The following is an 18,473-nucleotide window of genomic DNA, read 5'->3' as shown; positions in this document are numbered from 1 at the left end:
ACTCACGACAACAGCGGGGCGCCAGCGCGCTCGCTGGGGCCGCAGCACAGGCACACGGCGCTACCCAGCAGCAGGATGGTGGGCAGCATGACGAGCATGGACGCACCTGGAAGCACGGCGCCATGGCGCGCGTCAGCCTCGGTGTCAACCGCTGCCGTCCAGGCTGGCGTGCCTACAGTGTGCCTACTCACCCACGCTGGCCGTCCACCTCCACGTGTCGTACTGGTTGGCCATGTCTGTGAGCTCCAGAGCCCGCGCCCTGGCCGTGGCCAAGTCCAGGCTCAGGCGGTCCGAGATGCCGTCCAGCGGCTGCAGCAGCGTCGTCATGCTCTCCAGGCGGCTGTCCAGGGCGTCCACCACGCCTAGGGGCACGTCGACGTCGACGTCAGGGTGCACAGTGCAGCACTCCATTGCGTTCTCTCCAGCCCTTCCGGCCTTTGGCCTGCTCCACGCCACCCTGACGCTACTTACCCTGCCTGGCTGAGGCCGTGCGCTCGGCCACCAGCTCCGGGACGGTCTGGAACTCGGCGCGCGCGCGCTCCGCCACCCAGGACAGGTTTCGCGACCCCAGCGACTGCAGCGCGGCCAGGCGCGCGTCGGACAGCACCTGCGTCAGGATGGTCAGAGCCGTCTGGGGTTTTGCTGTTGGTTCTGTCTGGCCAGAGCGTCGACCCCGCGGATGAGAATGTCCCCAGCGTGGCGGGCTCGTTCTCGTGCAGCCATCCGTTTTCGTTTTTGGTTCGCGTCGACATGATGGATTTCGCCGAGCGCGCGAATGTGTGCGTGTGTGTGGAAGGTAATGTGACGACAATGCTTTACTTTTCCTGGCGGCGCTGGGTCCCGAGACTCCGTCGGGGTCCGCGGCCAGCAGTCTGACTCCAGCCGACTCCAAACGGGGTTCGCTCCGGCCACGGCGTGCCACGGCGTGCCACGGCGTGCCACGGCGCCACGCCAGGTGACTCAGCCAATGTGCGCCGCCCATTAATATTCATTAAATGGACGTCATCGCGACTTCCGCCTGCGAGTCCGAGGCTGCGCCCTGACCGCCCCGCCCCGGCCGCCCTGGCCCGCCGTGCCAAGAGTGCTCGCTGGCTCGAGCGGGTGTAACTACCGTACCCGGCCGGGAGTACAGCCCGCCATCATGCAGCCTTGTAAAACCTGTAATACCCTAATAATGAAAGAGTGGCTGGAGAAAGCCCGTCCCACCCCCCGCGCCCCCACGCGTATTCGAACCCACGCCACGACCCGCGGCGTTGGCGTCGACGATCGCCAGCCAAAGGGCTTGGCTTCGGACCTAAGCACCGCACCGCGCGCACCGCCATCTCTCATTTCGACCCTCCCCTCCCCCTCCCCCAGCCCGCGCTGGACTGCGTTCAAAAGGTCTCGCCTCCGTCCCCTCCTCCCCTCCCGCCCCTCGCCGTGCCAGCGCCACTCCGTGCGGTGGCTTCGGTCGGCCGCGCGGCAGCGGCGTGGCGGCGGAAAGGAAAGATGGGCTAATTAAGGCTAGTTTAATTAAAACAGAGGACATGAGCAGGTCAATGGGGCTGGGCCGGCCTGGCCTGGCCGGGCTCCGCGGTGGGGGAAAGGGTTCGACCCGCTAAGAGGCTGAGAATGGAGTCGTCCTGACCTTGCCCGCCTCGCCGCCGCGGCAGTGGCCAACGCACTCCCCGTTCCAATTCCCATCGAGAGGGCCACGCCTTTCGAAGGGCGAGTCGCGGCGTGCTCATTGGACTTGCCTCGGAATATATACTCTTTTAAAAGTGGCGTCTCCTTGAGTAACAGTGTCACCGTCCAAAGTTTGATCCGCATCTTGACTTATTTTAGGGGTGGTGTTTGCAAGCGTGGATCCAGAGGGGCAAAAGGACAATTGCTCTCCACCCCTTCCACTGGCCCCTTGATAGCCGCCTGAGAGGTAGGCAAAAAGCACCACGTTGCTCCCGTAAGTAGGCAAAAAGTGCTGCTTCCCCCCCCCCCGCTCTGGGGCTGCCTCTGGACCCGCCACTGGGTATTCGAACCCGCGTCCCTTACCGCCTCGAGTCCCAGCGTGACGTGCAGCCCCGCGGTGTGCAGTGTGTCGCACAGCGGCTTCTCCTGGCGCGGGCACGTCCGCTTGAGCGCGTCCACGTGGCCGCGCAGCTCCTGCAGGCGGTCGTGCACCTGCGCGGCGGCCTCCCTGGCCTCGGACGCCGTGTCCAGCAGCTGCTGCACCTTGGCGGTCACGGCCTGCGAGGCTGCAGTGCGTGGGCAAGTTAGTGGGGGTCACGTGCTGGGAGTGGAGCGTCGTGACGACGCGGAAGGGGAGGGGACGCACCGCTTGCCACGTCGATGAGGGCGTCCAGGGCCACGTCCAGCCCCGTCTCGGCGGCCAGCTCCCGCTGCAAGGGCCGCCCCAGCAGCTGGTCCACGTCTGCGGGCAGAGAAGAGGGTCAGCCAAAGCAAAGGCACCCTTGGCCGGCAAGCCGACGGCAAGCCCAAGGCAAGCCAGCGAGCCCGAAGCGTCGCCGCACTCACTGTTGAGGTCCTGGCGGCAGGCGAGCACGGCCTGGCGGAAGGTCCCCGCGATCAGCGAGTCGATCTGCAGGCGGGCGTTGCGCACGAACACGTCCACGTCGCCCAGCGCGGCCTGCACCACCACGGGCGCGCTGGACACCGCCATGGACACCTGCTGGTTGGTGGCGAGCTGCGCGCACACCGACAGACTGCGCGCAGAACCAGTTCAGGATCATCAACAAGTCAAGTCGATATGAAAGGCATCCGAAGATGAGTACTTGTGGTGTACCGCACGCACATGAGCGCGAACAGGACGGCGGTGAGCAGCGCGAGGAGCGACCGCTGCTGACACGGGTCGCCGCCGCCGCACACGACGCGCGGGTCCCACATGTCGAGCTGCGGCATGTTCGGCAAGGTGGGCGGCGGCCCCACGGGCGGCGGCGGCGTGGCGGGCGGCGTCTCGGGGGGCGACTCGCGGGAGGCGGCGGCCCTCCGCTGCTTGCCGCCCTGCTGGCTGCCGCCGCTGGCCGTCGCCGTCGCGCGGCGACCGCGGGCCGGATGAGGGATGTCATGACCACCGTCGGCGCTGGCGCAGATCCGGGCGCAGGCGTAGCACAGGCACACGCAGGGGCTGACGAGGGCCAGCAGCACGTAGAGCGCGGACAGGCTGACAAAGCCCGCCTCCAGCTGCAGGGCCTGTGGGGAGCGCGGGAGCGTCAACGCCGTGGGCTGGGCGTGGGCGGCGCGGCGCGGCGCGGCCCGGCGATCCAAACGTCCCATTCCGGAGAAGAACTGCCAGGACGGAGTGCCGGCGGGCCGCGCTAGCCGCGCCGGTCGCGGGGGCGCGGGCGTGGCGTGGCGTGGCGTGGCACAGTGTGGCGCAGCGTGGGGCCGCGCAGGGAAAAGGCAGCAAACTTTGGCGGAAGTTGGTGGCCATACGACGCGGCGGAGCGCTACCCCGTTGAGCTGTGGGGGCGTCCGGGCGTCGGTACATCCCTTTAACTGTCGGGGGAGCGAGGCGGGGCGGGGCGGCTTCTGTGGCGCCGCACCCCGTGCCCCCCCCCCGCAACCCTTTCTGCGCCCGGCCGCGTCCCTGTCCGAGAGAGGCTGGCTCCAGTTCGCCTGTGACTACGCTTCGCTTCGCCGGCGGCCACGCGGCCACCTCTCTCAGACAAAGTAGTTTCTCCTTCGGGTATTTGAACCCAGGAGACTCCACTGCCTGCCGCCTGCGGCCGGGACTATGCCGCTGGGAGCTTGATGAATTGAGTGCTCGCTTTCTGGCTTGGAGGCACTGCCAGGCACTGCCAGGCACTGCACGGCCCTCGCGATTGTCAATTCACTTAGTGTCAGAGGACATCCCCCTCGGTCCCAACCTCACCCTTCGGCCAACCACGCCCCTCCCACCCCACTGAGTACCTCCCCGAACATCATCAGTTCGGTACCCGGCACCCCCACCCAGTGACTTTGCATACCGCTATCTTTCTCCTCCGTCGTAGTCCGCGGACCGAACGGCCAAAAAAGTTTTTTGTCCGGCAGGGTCTTCCTTCCAGCTCAACGAAGTGACCCGGCCCAAGCCCAAGCTGCAGGTAGATGGATGAGGAGCGGGCTCTGTCACGCCGCCACGAAAAAGGATTTCAGCAAAAGGGTCGGGTTGGCAGCACCCACGGCGGGGGTTCATCTGCCGACAGTCCAACAGTGTACTGCGCTAGCTGGCGCTGGCTGGCGCTGGCCTGGTGCGAGGCGCGAGGGTGGGGCGGACGGACGGGAGGGTGCGGCGGGGTTCAGAGTGGCGCGGGGGAGTGCGGCAGCCGCCACAGCACGGTGCGACGCAACGCGAGCTGGGCGGAGCAAGGCGGAGCAGGGCGAGGCCTGTTTGACGCGTAATTGTGGAATCGCCTCGGAAGATCTGGTCCCGTTAAATTTATATGCAGAGGGCGGCCGCGGTCGTGCCGGGCCGCGCCGCGCCGCAAGGCGAGCAAGGAAATGAGGCGACGAGCCGAAAAGCCAGAAATGATAATGCCTCTGCGGTCGCCGAACGCGGTCGCATTTCGCTGCATTCCGGTGAGGGCCCGGGTTCGAATACCACCGGCGTCTCGCATCCGCATTTCTTTTTGTTTCCCGCCTCACACACGGCTTAGAGGAAATTGTTCGGCATGACGGGTGGAACTAGTGGGCAGCCATTTCCCTGTGCTCTGCGGCCTGCGGGGCTTTGGGGCGTCCGTCTCCGTCTTTCTCCACTGAGGCTGCCTTTTGTCCGGCGCCCGGCACGGCGCGGCACGGCGCGGCTCACGGCTCACCACGGCCCGGGCCGCCCTTTCATCGGAAGACACTTGCTTTGTGCAGAGCGGCCAGCGCGGCCGGCGCGCCCAGGAGGGGATGCAGGAAGCACGGGGATTATCTTCGTCATCAACGAGGAACACTAAAGCGGCGAGGCCGCTCACAGTGTAGCCGCGCACAGTGTGGCCGCACACAGTGTGTCCGGTGACCCGGCCCGTCGCCGGAGACGCGTGACCTTGGCGGGGACGCTGCGGGACGCTGCGGCAAGGCTCCTCGGCGACGCGGCGACGCGGCTTGGAGGCTCACGCTCGGCCACCCGTCCACTGGGCTGAAGGCGCTGAAGGAGGGAGCCGCCCGCCCGAGCCCGCCGGGGTAGGCCGTGCCGTGGCCTGGCCGTGGCGACAACTTGGACGGACTCGGTTATTTATAAACCGAGTCAGGGGCTGTGGCCGCCCTGCCGCCCTGCCGCCCTGCCGCCGTGGCCCGCCCCCGCAGTGCGCCTAAGAGCGCTAGTTTTAAGCGCCGCCCCGTCCCGGTCGCCCTCGCCCTGGTCCCGCCCGCGCCCCCGGGCCCGCACCAGCAAGGCGCCGCGCCCCCACTTGCCAACTATTATTGCAGAACAAACTGTGCCGTGCTTTAAATTAATCATCACGGTCCATTAATTATTCTCCTTTCTTGTTGATGTTCCTCGCGAATATCAATCAAAAATTAATCGGCTCGCCTAAAAAGGCGCGCGGTAAACAAACGAAACATCCTGTCGGGGGTGGGGGAGCGGCCCCGGCGGCGCTGCCGGCCGCCCTGCCTACGCCGCTGTGGGCCGAGGCCGCCAAGTCCGAACGGTGCTGTTCCATCGCGCTGTCTCTCTCGCACCCCCGAGACGTTCCGGAGAGGTGCGACAGGGACGGCCGAGACGGGGCATCGTTTGGAATCGAGCTGCAGGCCTTCATTAACGAGTATTGCCGCGTTCGGGGCGATATCAGTCGACGCGTCCTCGCCGCCCTCGCCGCGACCCTTGCTTTACTTTCACCGCGAGTCATGCAGTCCGCCTCCGCGCTCTGCTCGCTCCCCCCGTTCCCCCGCTTTACTCGTTTTACTGTTTTACTCGTTTTACTCCTCATTCCGCGTCATCATCGCCCTCCGCGCGGCCCCCCCTCCACTCGTGTCGACGAGGGCGGCTCGCCGTGATGGCGACGGCCTGCCGTGTTGCCGACTCATTTGCGGGGACGGGGTTGGGTCGGGCTGGGCTCTCTCCACTTGGAGTGAAATGTCGAGTTCGGTTCTGCTGAGGCGGTGGCGGCGGCGGCGGTGGCGGCAGGGGGACCACCACGCGGGATGCGGGGCAAGCGGGGCAAGCAAGCCGAAACCCCGGCCGGCCTGCAGAGTGATCCCGAACGGCGCGCTCGTCGGCCTGTCTCTCTCGCACCCTCGCGGGACGTCCCGTGAGTGTGAGAGAGACCGCCCACGCGGTGGCGGCCCGTCCGTCCGGGGCCGGCGAGTAGAAAGGAGGGTGATTTCGTTACCGACGCCACACCAGCAGACAGACCGGAAGGCAGGTGAGGAAAAGAAGAGGAGAAAAAGGTGAAAGGGGTCGGGGCACGCGGGGCCGCGCCTGCAGCGCTGTTTGCCACCCTCCCTCCGCGGGCCGGGCCGGGCCGGCCGGTCCCCCACCCATTTCCGCTCGTTCGCGTCTTGCTAACCTGATTCCGAGGCCAAAGTTGGGGATCCGCCTCACCGAAACGGAACGGCCGAGTGGGCGCGAGCCTCGGCGACAATCTCGGACCGATTTTCGGGCCAAGGGAGACAGAGAGAGAAAAAGACGCGCCTGTGTGCCGGAAGCCTTGGCTCCGGGGAGACACAGGCGAGGCCGCCGATGGCGGACAAATCAAGTCACCGCTGCTATTCCGCCGCCACCATGCCGAGTGCAAGTTGCACTTCTGGGCGACGAACGGGCCGCACGCAATTAACGTCGTCCTCCCGCACTTTATGGCCCCGTTTTTGTGTTGATGTTTTCCCCGCTTTCTTCTCTACTGCTCCTAATCTCCCCTTTCTTTCTGCTGTGCCGGGCGTACGCGTGTGTGAGTGCGCCATGGCCGGGGGCCGGAGGGCCGGAGGGGAGGGGAGGGGGTTACGAATGTCTCCCTCGCACGGCCAGGGGGAATGGCGTGGAATGGCATGCATCCCCGCGGCGCTGCCTTGAGTGCGAGAGAGACGGACGGGCTTCCCTGTCGCGCCGGTCGAGTCACTGAGGACATCACGCCGAGGACGCGGCCGGAGGCTGGCGTTCTCACCTGGCAGTGCAGTGCATCGGCATACCAGTGTGCTGACTGGAGGCTGTCCTGGAGGACACCCTCGACTGGCCCGGAGCGGAGGGCTGGCCACCGAGACGCACCCGAGCGTATACTCACCTGCAGGACGACGGACTCCAAGGGCACCCGATTGCGCAGCACGTCGCTCAGCAAGTCTGCAACCCACAACCATTTTCTCAGAAGCCGCACAGGAGAAATGAAGCGTGTTGGTAACGATGGCCGAGACGACGCCGGAGCGAGGCAGCCGGGCAGCGCGGCAGCGAGGCTCAGGGTCTTCTTTACGGCTTTTTGTTGGATTGCCTCGCAGCTCCACTCGCTTGGCGCTCGGCTCTCGAGATGAAAGGATTAGAATGAAAGTCGTTCATTGCCCTACTTGCAGCGTGAGTCGCTCGCTGCTCCCTGACTTTCGCGCCACTTTGCGAGTTTCATTTTGCCATTCTGCTGCCATTATGAGACACGGCGTTCGCACCCTCGGCGACGGGGAGGAAGACTGAGCGCGTCGAGTGCCGCCGTCGGGACAGGTAGGTGTATCGGCCGGCGCCTTTAGCCGCGCCTTGAGTCGGACCTCGCCGCCACCTCCGCGCGTTCCTCGGGCAGCGCGCCAACGCGGCCGGGCGGGGCGGGGCGGGGCGGGGCCGCCAAGAAACAAAGTTAGGAAAGAGAGAAATGGGAAAGGTAAAGAATGGGCGCGCTGCCGCCGGCACACCAGCCCCTCCAGCCTTCAGCCCCACCAGCCATCGGCGGCAGCGCGGCAGCGGCATGAGCGACTGCAACAGGAAGCGGTTCTGGAGTCCTGGACGACCCGGAGCCCGCCGCGGCCCGCGTTCATTCAATGTGTTCCGAGTCTGGCGGTGATTTAGGCATCCTGTTTTGCGAGCCGCGCCGTGCACAACCTCGCCGAACCTCGCCCCCGCGACTCGGCCGTTCGGCAACCACCCTCTTCGCCATTCGCAAACGTGCGAGGCATTCCCCACTCGCGCAGCAGGCCCCGGTGGCAGCGCTGCCGCAGCAGGCGCCAAAGCGGCCCGTGGCGGCCAGGGGCCTGCCCCGCCTGCCCCGCGGCTGGGGAGTGAGTTGATTCGACGCTGCGCTGTATTACCCAGGAATGCGTCTAAATGGCGGAATGGAGGTGGCGGCCCGGGCACCGCCCGGCCGGGCAGATCGGCCTGGGGCGACTGCGTGGCGGGGGGTAGGGGAGGGGGAGGGGGGGGGGGGGGGGGGAGAAGGCGCGTTGGGCGAACTGGAGCGGAGGCGAGGAGGGCCGCTGCGTTCGGTAGTGGTGGCCCGGAATACTCACTGTGCTTGGCTGCTTGCCCACACGCCCTCGCTCCCCTCCCCCTTCCCCCCAGTGCGCAGTGCAACCACGACCCCCTTCGTCTTCCGAATCTCTGCCCTCCTCATGCAGACATTTACACTGGACGGAAAAAAGATATATTTTACAAGTTTGTAGCGCCGCGCCGTCGTCGGGGGCGGCGGGTGGGTGGGCTTTCTATCTCTCGAGGTCTCTCGAGTCAGATATTTTTTTGACGCTTCCACGAGTTTGCGTAAGAAAAAAGGAAATTCGGTAAACGGCCGTCGGGGAATCCACTTAGCGCAGTGAAGCCCTCCGTGCAGTTTCTCGCTTTGGCTCGCTTTGGCTTGCTTTGGCCAGTTCGCGCCGCATGGCTGGCTGTGCCGGGCCGTGCCGGGCCGTGCTCGCTGTGCCCTGCCCCTATCGGCCCTGCGGCCGGCGGCCCTTGCCCTTCGGCCCCCCATTTAGCCAGCTTCCAGCAAAGGGCAGGCAAGCTGCAGCCCTAGACTGCCCTAGGCCCGGCCCTAGGCTCGGCCCCAGGGGCGTAACGACCTCGGTGAGTACCGGTCTGGCCTGATTTAGGGCGGCGGGGGGAGGGGGAGCGTCGTCTCAGTCCCTTCCCTTCGCGGTCCCTTCCCGCAGCAAGTCGACGCAGGCGGGCGGAGGGCGAACCCGCAAAAGTGCTGACAACCTCAACCGGGCTCTGCACGGCTCGGCAAAGTCATCCGTCCACGAAACACGTAACGCCGCGCCTACAGTGTGGGTGGCCACTCACCCAGGGGGAAGTCGTTGGGCTGCACGTAGGACAGGAAGGCCGCCAGGTAGCCGAAGACGTCGCTGCCCTCGCCGATGTCGAGGTGGCCGAGCTGGTAGGCGTCGCCGCCCGGCACCTCGCGGAACTTGATGACGGCCAGCTCGGGCGGCGGCTCGGCCAGCCCCGCCACGGGTGCCACCGCGCGCGGCTGGTCCAGCTCCTGCGGAAGACAAATAGACCGAGGACACGCCACTCTCGGACCGGCCGGCCGGGCCGAGCATACGCGTATTCGGCTCGTGTATAAACGAAAGTGCTCGGCGGCTTATTGAGGCCGCTTCCCACATGTCGGCCTTTCCCCGGCCCGGCCCGGCCCCCGCGTTGCGGCTGAGCCACGTAAATGAGATTAGCCTCCCGCTTTGAACTTCACCCCGCCGCCCCGCCCGCCGCCCCGCCGCCCCGCCGCCCCGCGGCCCGCCGGCCCGCCGCCCCGCCGCCCCGCCGCTCGAGCGCGGGGTAGGCAACGCGAGCGGCAGCGGAGCGCTGCGGACCAGCCTTTGCCTACCTGGAACGCCTGCGGGCGCTCGCCGCCGTGATCCGTCGGCGGCGTCATCCTCCGTGCTGGCGGAGGACGCGGGTGGCGCCGGCTCGGTGGGCCACCGGATGACGTCATACGCGTCACCCAGTGCGTCGCTTATGACGGCCCCGGTCTGGTTGACGGCGTGCTGCGCGTGCTGCGCGCGCTGCCATGGCGGCGCCCTCGTGGCGCGGATGGTGCGCAGGATGCGGCCCTTGCGCGACGTGAAGATGAAGGCCCTGGTGCTGAACCTGCTGGTCGGCGGCGTGGTGGGGGCGTCGCCGCCGTCGCCGCTGGGCAGCCCCGTGGCCTGGATCAACTTGTTGGAGGGCACTGGTGCGGCTTCGCTAGCTTCGCTAGCCTCGGCGTCCGGGGATGCCGTGGATGTCGCCGGCCCGGTCGGGGGAGGGGGCGGTGGCGGTGGCGGGGCCGGAGGGAATAAGGCGGACGCATTAGGCGGGGTCAACGAGCCCCGCGCGCCCCGCGCCTGTAACACGAGACCAGGAAGACCGATGCACGTGCACGTTTTATTTTGTAATCGCGTCTGCGCCGCTCTTGTCGAGTTTCCATCGGGGTGCCGAGCGGAAAGGCGAAACGCCAAAGGGGGCTACGCCGGCCGCCACGGCCACGCAGTGCACGCAGTCCGCACTGCAAAAATCGGCAAGAGGCTCTTCCTTCCATTCCTTGAGCGCGGAACTGGGTCAAATGCATTCAGTTGCACCTGCGGCGCGGTTTGTCGAAACGGTCCCCTACGGCCTCAGGAAACATTTAGATTAGAAAACTGGTCCACTTTCCCACTTCGCACGAGACTTTGCTCTCGGGTTTGACGAGAGTGGTGGCGACAAAGCGGCTGCTAATTGGACGAAGGCAAATCGGCTCGGCTCGGCTCGTCTCGACTCGACTCGGCTCGACTCGTCTCGACTCGGCTCGGGTGCTGCATGGCCTGCACTACCGGAGTCAATTATTCGACCGGGTGACCCTAAAAGGCTGGAAGGGCCCTGGCGACTTCCAGCGCCGTTCCAGCACCAGACTGATATGCCTGGATGGCGCGCAAAAAAGTGAACGCCTCGACAGCCCCGCGGACAGGCAGACAGACATGCGCGGGCGGGCGGACGGACACGCCTTCTGGCGGTCCTGGCGGTCCTATGGCGGTCCTCGCCGTAATCGCATCATTGGCGCGGCCACTTCCCACTTCTCATACCTCTCATATCCGTTCCGCGCGCTGCCTCACGCCGCGCTTATATCGACTTTTCCCACACTTCCTGGCCCGCCCCGCCCCGCACCGCCCTGTCCACCCTTCCCGCTCCGCACACACGCACGCGTGTCGGGGTGGCACAATATGGCAGCGTGGCAGACCAGCCCCAACGCCAGCAATAAAGTCGCCGACAGTTATTTTATCCGCATTTTTTTGTGCAGTCGGAAACACAGTGTCCTCCTCCCTCACTGGCGATTCTAATCTGAGAGCAAAGTCCGCTTTTGCTCGCTGTCTGTAAAAATAAATATTCTGCCTGGACCGCTTGGCGCCTCGGAGAGTACAAGCTAGCCGACACGTCCTTGAACTATCTTATTCATTCCTATCTTTTCCTGCGAAATGTATCATCTGCTAACAAAATCACTCTTGTTTTTTTTTGCGTGCTTACTTCTCCCGCAGCGCAGGCGGCGAGAGAAAAACAGCGACAAGGGAGACTGGCAGGAGCGCGGCTATCTAGGCCAGAGCGCTGCGCTCCGGCTCGCTGCGGCTCCGGCGTCCCGAAGTCAAGTCCGGAAGTGCGCGAATGGAACACTCACTCACCGCCAACAGCGCTGCAGGCGTCGCGTCCCCGCTTCGATTCTTGTCGGCCGCGCCGGCGGCCTTGCTGTCGTCGACGACGGCGTTGTTGTTGTTGTCGTCCTGTCGCATGGCCTCGGCCGCGCCATCGCGCGCCCGGACGTCGTCAACGGCACCGCCGCGGCGTACAGCCCCGGGCGCGTCCTTGCGGGGGGGCGCGGTGCGCTCCGAGGCCAGGGCGCCGAGGCCATCGGCAGGCCGGACGTCGCCGCCGCCGGCCCCCGGCCACTCTGGGGGACGGTCTCCTCGATGTCGGCGGCGGCGGCGGGCTCGGCCGGCACCAGCGCGCCTCGCGAGGCGGCCGCCAGCAGCAGCAAGCAGAGCGCGACCTTCATGACGTCCTCCAGCGCGCCGCTGCAGGCATGGCCGACTTCGGCGTTCTTCAGCTTGCTTCAGCGCGACGGCGCGGCGGGCGCTCGCTCTGGTGCATGGCGGGCGCAGGAGGGCTGCACGGCGCGCTGCCGTCGTTGGCGACCGTCGTGCCGACCGCCGCGGACCGCCGACGCAACCTGCCGGCCGGAGGCCCGAGGGGCGTATCGCCGGTCCACCCGGCCGCCCCTCCCTGCCGGCCGGCGACGCCGACGCCGACGACTTGAGGGGCTTCGCGTCACGGGGCCAGCCGGGCCGACTCGCGGGGCCCGGGGCGCCTGCGCAGCGCACCAGTGCACCGCCACACACGGCGGCACGGCGACAAGGCACGGCGACAAGGCGGCCCGCATTTAGCCATTTAGTGTTGGCTGTGTTTGTGCCGCTGAGTCCGTTACGGCCGTTTACCGCAGCCCGCCCAGAAGAGAGGAAAGAAAATCACGTAAAGCAATGATTGTGGAGTTACTTTTTCGGGGCACGATCGGATTGGACTCGACGACAGCTGCGTGGTGCCGCGCGGAAACACCCGGCAGCCTCACTGCAGCCCCGCCCCGCCCCGCCCCGCTCTATCGCGGAGCGGCCAAAGTTGAAACGTGAAACGCGAAATACCCTTCGTTTTGAATGCCCTTCTCACTCGCGTTTAACAGTCTTCGTTTCGGCGAGAGAGACAGAGAGAGAGAGACGAGAAGAGAGACGGCAGTCTCGGCAATGCCGTAAAGGGCGGCTTAGGAGCGAGGCGGAGGAGAGGGAGAGAACCCTCGGACGCTGGAGCCTGACGGTGATGCGCGGCTGGAGAGGGAGACGACTTCCACCGGTGTCCTCTGTCTTCTTGGCCTTCGTCGGCGTGGTGCGCGGGCGCGTGCTGCTGGTGGCACAACGAAGGTTCGCGGCGCTCGGTGGCTCGCCTGGCTGCCGCCGGGGACGGGATGGGATGGGACGGGATGGAATGGGACGGGATGGGACTGGATGGGATGGCTCCATCGAAATAAACAAGCCCGATTGTTGTCGCGTCCCGAAGCGCGTCGTCAAACACTCCTTGAGTGATTCTCGACCACTCTGCGTTTGGCTGCTGGATGCTGGAGTGCTCCGGGCGGCACTGGAGGCGCTGGGGGCTGGAGGGCGCCGCGCCGCTCTAACGAGCCACTCACGGCCACTCGACGTCCTGCCCGGCGACCCGGCGTCCCGACGTCCCGCCCCGACGCCGTGGCACACGGTGGCACACCAGTACCATTTCGTACCTCCGAGAGCTTTATTAGGGCAGACGCGCAACCAGGGGGTGGGGAGGGCAGGCACGGAATTCCAGGTCGGCTGACGTGGTATGGCTTATTACATGTTTGCCGAGACAAACATCCCACTGCGAATTAGAGGGGCTCGACACTAGTAGGGGGCGGCCCGGCCCGGCCCGGCCCGCCGCAGGGGTGGATGTCATCAAGAAGTAGTCGCGAGCTAGCCGAGCTAGCGACATTGCCACAAGTGGCGCCTCACTCATTACCACAATCCACCCCGCCGCACGCACGCAATTTATTTCCCTTTTTCTCTCACGTTTTTTTCTCCCCGTCTTTCTCCCTTTTTTTTGGAAAATAAATACAGAAAGCGGCGCGAGACTCGGAGCGTGTGGTGTTGTTGGGGCAGGAAAGGAAAGGTCTTTTGGTGTTCGCCGGGCGTATCGGGGAGCAGGGCCACGCCACGTCACGCCACGGCACGGCACGCCACGTCACGCCACGCCACGCCACGTCGGGCGGGGTAGTGTGCGGTCCAGTTCGCTGCGTGGCCCTTTGATTCCGAGGTGGCCGCAGAGCACTGCCCCCCGTTCCGCTCCGCCCTTCTCCCCCTCCCCCTCCGCTTTATCTTGGACAAACAGACTCAGCCAGGCCCATTCATGAAGCGACCCGCTTATATCTCCCCCTCCCCTGTGCCCTTGACCTCCCCCTCCCCCTCCCCTCCCTCATCGCTTCATTCCGATACTCGTCCGAGGGATGAAAAGCGATCCCCTTTTTCCCGGCTGCTGCCGCCTGATTCCGAAGGCGCGTTTTGTCGCTCTGCCCCTCTCGCACTCATGGGGCCGCGTCGTCAGTGCGAGAGAGACGGAGCGACGGAGAGGACTCAGCCCGCTGGTCCGCCGGGCCGCGTTGCCATGCCGTCACGCCACGCCGCCGCGCAGCAGATGCATTTTCCAGCGAGTGATTGGATGGGCCGGGATTGGCGTTGGCGCGGTTCGCAACCTTGGACCCAAGGGCCGGAGGGCCGGAGGGCCGGAGGGCGAGGACTGGGGACCCGCGTCCGCTAGGCGGCATGCCGGCCGGAGGGCTCGCCGCCGCTCGCGCGTCGCAGGGCTGCTAGGGCTGCCAGGGCTGCTAGGGCTGCCAGGGCTGCCGGGCTGCCAACCGTATCTGGATGCGGCCGTGCGGCCTCATGCGGCCAGTGCCAGCGGGTAGGGCCAGCGGGTCATGCAGGCAGTAGCAGGCAGTGGCAGGCGGGCGGGCGAGAGGAGCTGCACCCGATTGCCGTCGGTCACGGAATTCCGAGATGGACGCGGCATTCGGGGAATGCGGGCAGCGTGCTCGCCGCTGCAGGCTGCGGGCTGATTCCGAGCAGAGCCTCTCTCTCTCTCTCTCTCTCTCTCTCGCACCCCTAAGCGGCATGGCCGCGGTCCGAGCGAGACGCACCGCGACGAGGGCACACTGTTCGGAGCGAGCCTGCTGGCGGTGGCCTGGGGTTTCTTTCTTCCCGAGCGCGCCCGCGCGGGCTGCCGACCTCAATGGGCGTCTAGGTGGCCATTAGCGCGGCCAGCGCGGCGTGGACCGCGGCTCGGCGGGGCGGGGCGTAGTCCACTGGACGAGACAGACCTGCTCAGAAACGCACAAACGGTGACCGCCCGGTGACCCCCTCCCTTCATTAAGCAGCGGGATGCAACAAGCTCGCGTCTGTAATGGCGGACGCGGCGGACGCGGCGGCAATGCGAGGGTTAACGAAGTGCGCGAGGTCCTCAAAAAACGGAGAGGGAAAACGACAGGAAGCCGGCGCTGCCTCGGGCGCCGCGTAAATATGAAAAATAAGCAGGCACGTCCTGGTGCCGCCGGTGCCGCCGGTCTGCGAGGGCACTGGCGGGGCGGACGCTCGTCTGGCGGCCACGCTTCGCGCTCGCTTCGCGCTTTGCGTCCCCCAGAGCCACTCCTCGCCTCGCCCCGCCAGCCGCGGATACAGGAAAGGGGAGGGGGGATACAGGAAAGGGGAGGGGGTTTGTCAATCTAAACAAAAACACATACTTTCCCTCTGTAACTAGGTAGAACGTCATAATTTGCTCCTCCAAATGCCGCCTCTGTTTCGGCCTCTGCACCCCGCCCCGCACGCAGGCAATGTTTTTTGTTTTCGCGTTTTGGTCTCCCCCCCAATTTGTATTGCCTTACACTTACACTAGTGAAACTTCCCCAGCCGACAGACCCACTGGGTCTGCGCGGCGACGCGGCGACCCCGTGGGGCTGTGGCCGTGAGGGTTCTAATTAACTAAGTACGCCAGCGTGTGGTAAGGCTTCGCGCTTGGCGCTTCGCACGCGCGGAGACGAACGGACAGGCGGACAGACGGGCAGGCAGACAGACGGGCAGGCGGACGGCCCGCGGGGAATTAGGCGAGAGCACGCAGGAAGCGCGAACAACAAGTCTGGAGCCGTTTCTGCATATTATTACGCAAAAGCGCGCCGCGCCGGCCTGGCCCGGCCTGGCCCGGCCGCCTGGAGACAACCTGACCTGGAGACGGAGACGACCGAGACGAACTCCTGCGAGACGCGCCAGGAACCTGGTGCGACCCGGTCTTCCGACGCACGCGAACCGGTGGAGAAAAACAAGTCAGTTGCGCCCCGTTTCCGAGGGAGAAAAATTCCTACTCAGTAAAGTCAGTAAACTCGTTCTGGTTCCTTCCGGCACCCCTTGATCGTCCCGTCCCCCACCAGAGACAAAGCCCTGCTTCTTTCTGCGCCGCCATGCCGTGCCGAGCCGTGCTGAGCCGCGCCCTGCCGAGCCGTGCTGAGCCGCGCCCTGCCGTGCTCCACACGCCTCTTCTCCCTTTCATGCTGACGCCCAGACGTGTCGCCCTCCCCTCCTCCCCTCCCTTCGCCTCTCCGGCCCGGCTCGACCGTCCCACGACACAGGCCTGGCAAGTGGCTGGGAAAAGCAGGTGCAGCGGTATTGTCAGCGCGGAATCCCCTCCCACACCTTCCCCCTCCCCTCCCCCTCCCCGCCCCGCCCCCACACGTGCCACCAAATAAAAGAGCTCGCCAACAAAGACTGCGCGTTTTTCATTCGCTACACCGTCCCGCTCCGCGTCCCGCACCGCCAGCACGTCGGCCACCTGCGTGTCCGCCGCGCGCCGCGCTCGGTACGCGCGTTCAATTTCAAACTCGAGTGCGCGCTGCGTTTTATTTCGCGACTAAACCACTGTGGCATGTTGCCGCGACCAGAGAGAGAAGGGTGGCAGGGGAAGGGGGTCATTCTGGGAGATTTGAGTTGGCATAGCTCCGGGCGGCGACCAGTCGGTAAATATAGCGAATGTGTTTGCGCACGCGTGCGCTTGTGCGCGTGTGCGCGGGAGAGAGAGAAAGAGAGAGAGGTGGGAGATCCGAGAATCGATCCTCCTAACCAGGAAATGACGGATGAATTCCAGCCGCAGGGGAAGGCGTCGTATCTCATGGCCGGCCAACGGCCAGCCGCCAAAGTTTTCCCCGGCCGGTGCGTGCTCGCGAGCAGCCTGCGTTCGGCGTCTCGGTCGCCGGGCCGGCTTGCCCTGTCGGCGTACTTCTACCAAGACGGCGGCCTTCTCGGCGGCCTTCTCGGCGGCCTTCTCGGCGGCCTTCTCGGCGGCCTTCTCGGCGGCCTTCTCGGCGGCCTTCTCGGCGGCCTTCTCGGCGGCCTTCTCGGCGGCCTTCTCGGCGGCCTTCTCGGCGGCCTTCTCGGCGGCCTTCTCGGCGGCCTTTTCGGTGGCCTTCTTGGCGGAGGCTGCCGCCACGGCGCCTGCAGTGCGCGTGATAGGCAACCGGACGACCTCGGCGCGCTGCGGGCCTGCCTATGCTGCAGGGGCTCCGCTCCTCCAACTGTGCCAGAGCGGCGCTAGCGCCCGCTCAGGCCGGGGTAGGCATCCGCGCGACACGCCTGCGTCGCGGGCCGGCCTACCTCCCAGGCTGGCTCTTTGCAGTGCTTGGCCGTGCTTGGCAGGGTAGGATGGGGTGGCGCCCGTGGTCCGTGGCGCCCCACCACCCGCACCGCCCCTCCCCTCCCCGGCGGCCAGCGGCGTCGGCACGGCGTCGGCACGGCGTCGGCACGGCGTCGGCTCGGCTGCAGCAACCGCCCCTGGTTGCCTGGCCGCCCCGGCGCTGGCCGCGCTGGCGCGCTGCTCGGCGCGCTGGCTTCAGTGGGCGCTGGGACGCGACCGCGCTGGGTCCTGTGACGCGCCGACGCGCCGACGCGCTGCCACTCGCCGGCACGAGCGTGGCGACGGCGTGCGTGCGTGGCACGTGCTGGTCGCGTGCGTGACTCGACGTGACAAGTGCGGCGCGCGGTGTGCAGTGTGGTGACAGTGTGGTGACAGTGTGGTGACAGTGTGGTGGCGGTGCCTCGTGGCCGCCGAGGGCGTCTCTCTGCCGCTCTGCGCCAGCACCGGCCCAGGATACACGACCAGTGCCGACGAGGTAGGCCGCCCGGGCTTGCAGGACTCTAGCGGGGTGCAGAAGCCGTGCACAGGGGCAACGCGCCGGTCTGACCAAGGATTCACGTTTGTTTTCCTTCGGACGTTTCATTATAAAATAAACAGTTGGACAGATAGATGGATAGATGAATCACGACGGCGGACGCGCGAAGACTCTTAAGAAGAGTCTTCGGGGAGGGGCGTCGCTGCCCCGAAAAACTTGTGAAACTTTTTTCTTTTTTGGTGTCGTCGGACTGCGCTCTAGCGCCCCGCGGCCGCCTTGGCCGCCTCGGCCCCCCAATCGCCGTGTTGACGCAGCGGGTTTGCTTTGTTCCAGGCGGGCCTTTGACGGCCGTTCCGCCACCGCGCCTCGGGATATGCACGCGCCCACACGGTAAGCAGCCAGCGCAGCTAGCCGAGCAACGGGGCCCCACGCGCCTCTCACATCCGTTTGCCAAGAATCGGCTTATTTTTTTTCCATCCCGCGTGTGATGATGGGGACTGAGCGGGCTTTCCCCGCGCCAGTCCGCCAGTGGAGGTGGATTCCCCCTGAGCAGCAATAAAGTGGGGGAAATTCGTCCCCGCTGGGTTGGCAGAACCGCGCCGCGCCGCGCCGTGCGACCCAGTGCCCCATCAGAGACATTCCCACTTGGCGAGGCGAGTTGGCGGCACTGAAGTCGACGCCGCTCTCCACGCCAAGCTCCACGCAGAGACGGCACAAGTGGCAAGATCATTAATTATGACCAAAGTTTAATTGAAGAAGAGTTATTTTGCGACCTGAGTTCGAGGCGCGAGGTGCTGCGGCGGTTGCCCCGAAAGTAAGAGTTTAGGAAAGCGACAAAAAAGGAAGCAAGATTAAGCTGGCCGTTTGAATGACGGCCACCAGACCACACGGACGACGACGCCAACCTCG

At 66.0% G+C, this 18,473-nt stretch overlaps 1 protein-coding gene across 1 annotated transcript; it reads right to left on the bottom strand.

Moving 5' to 3' along the window:
- Positions 1-183: 183 nt before the first annotated feature.
- LOC117641082 (prominin-1-like) lies at positions 184-17,015 on the bottom strand. The gene is made up of 11 exons (XM_034378187.1): positions 17,004-17,015; positions 16,682-16,942; positions 9,140-9,338; positions 7,173-7,228; positions 3,046-3,186; positions 2,789-2,886; positions 2,512-2,699; positions 2,312-2,407; positions 2,029-2,231; positions 472-655; positions 184-362 (listed from the first exon to the last, which is right to left on the bottom strand). Exons 1-11 carry the CDS (start codon positions 17,013-17,015, stop codon positions 184-186), a joined length of 1,617 nt encoding a protein of 538 aa, XP_034234078.1.
- Between the last annotated feature and the right edge of the window lie 1,458 nt (positions 17,016-18,473).

This window comes from Thrips palmi, unplaced genomic scaffold (assembly GCF_012932325.1).
Source record: "Thrips palmi isolate BJ-2018 unplaced genomic scaffold, TpBJ-2018v1 HiC_scaffold_15, whole genome shotgun sequence".
Taxonomy (NCBI): domain Eukaryota; kingdom Metazoa; phylum Arthropoda; class Insecta; order Thysanoptera; family Thripidae; genus Thrips; species Thrips palmi.
Note: the sequence above shows the minus strand (reverse complement) of the source record. Positions and strands in the feature narration are given on the sequence as shown.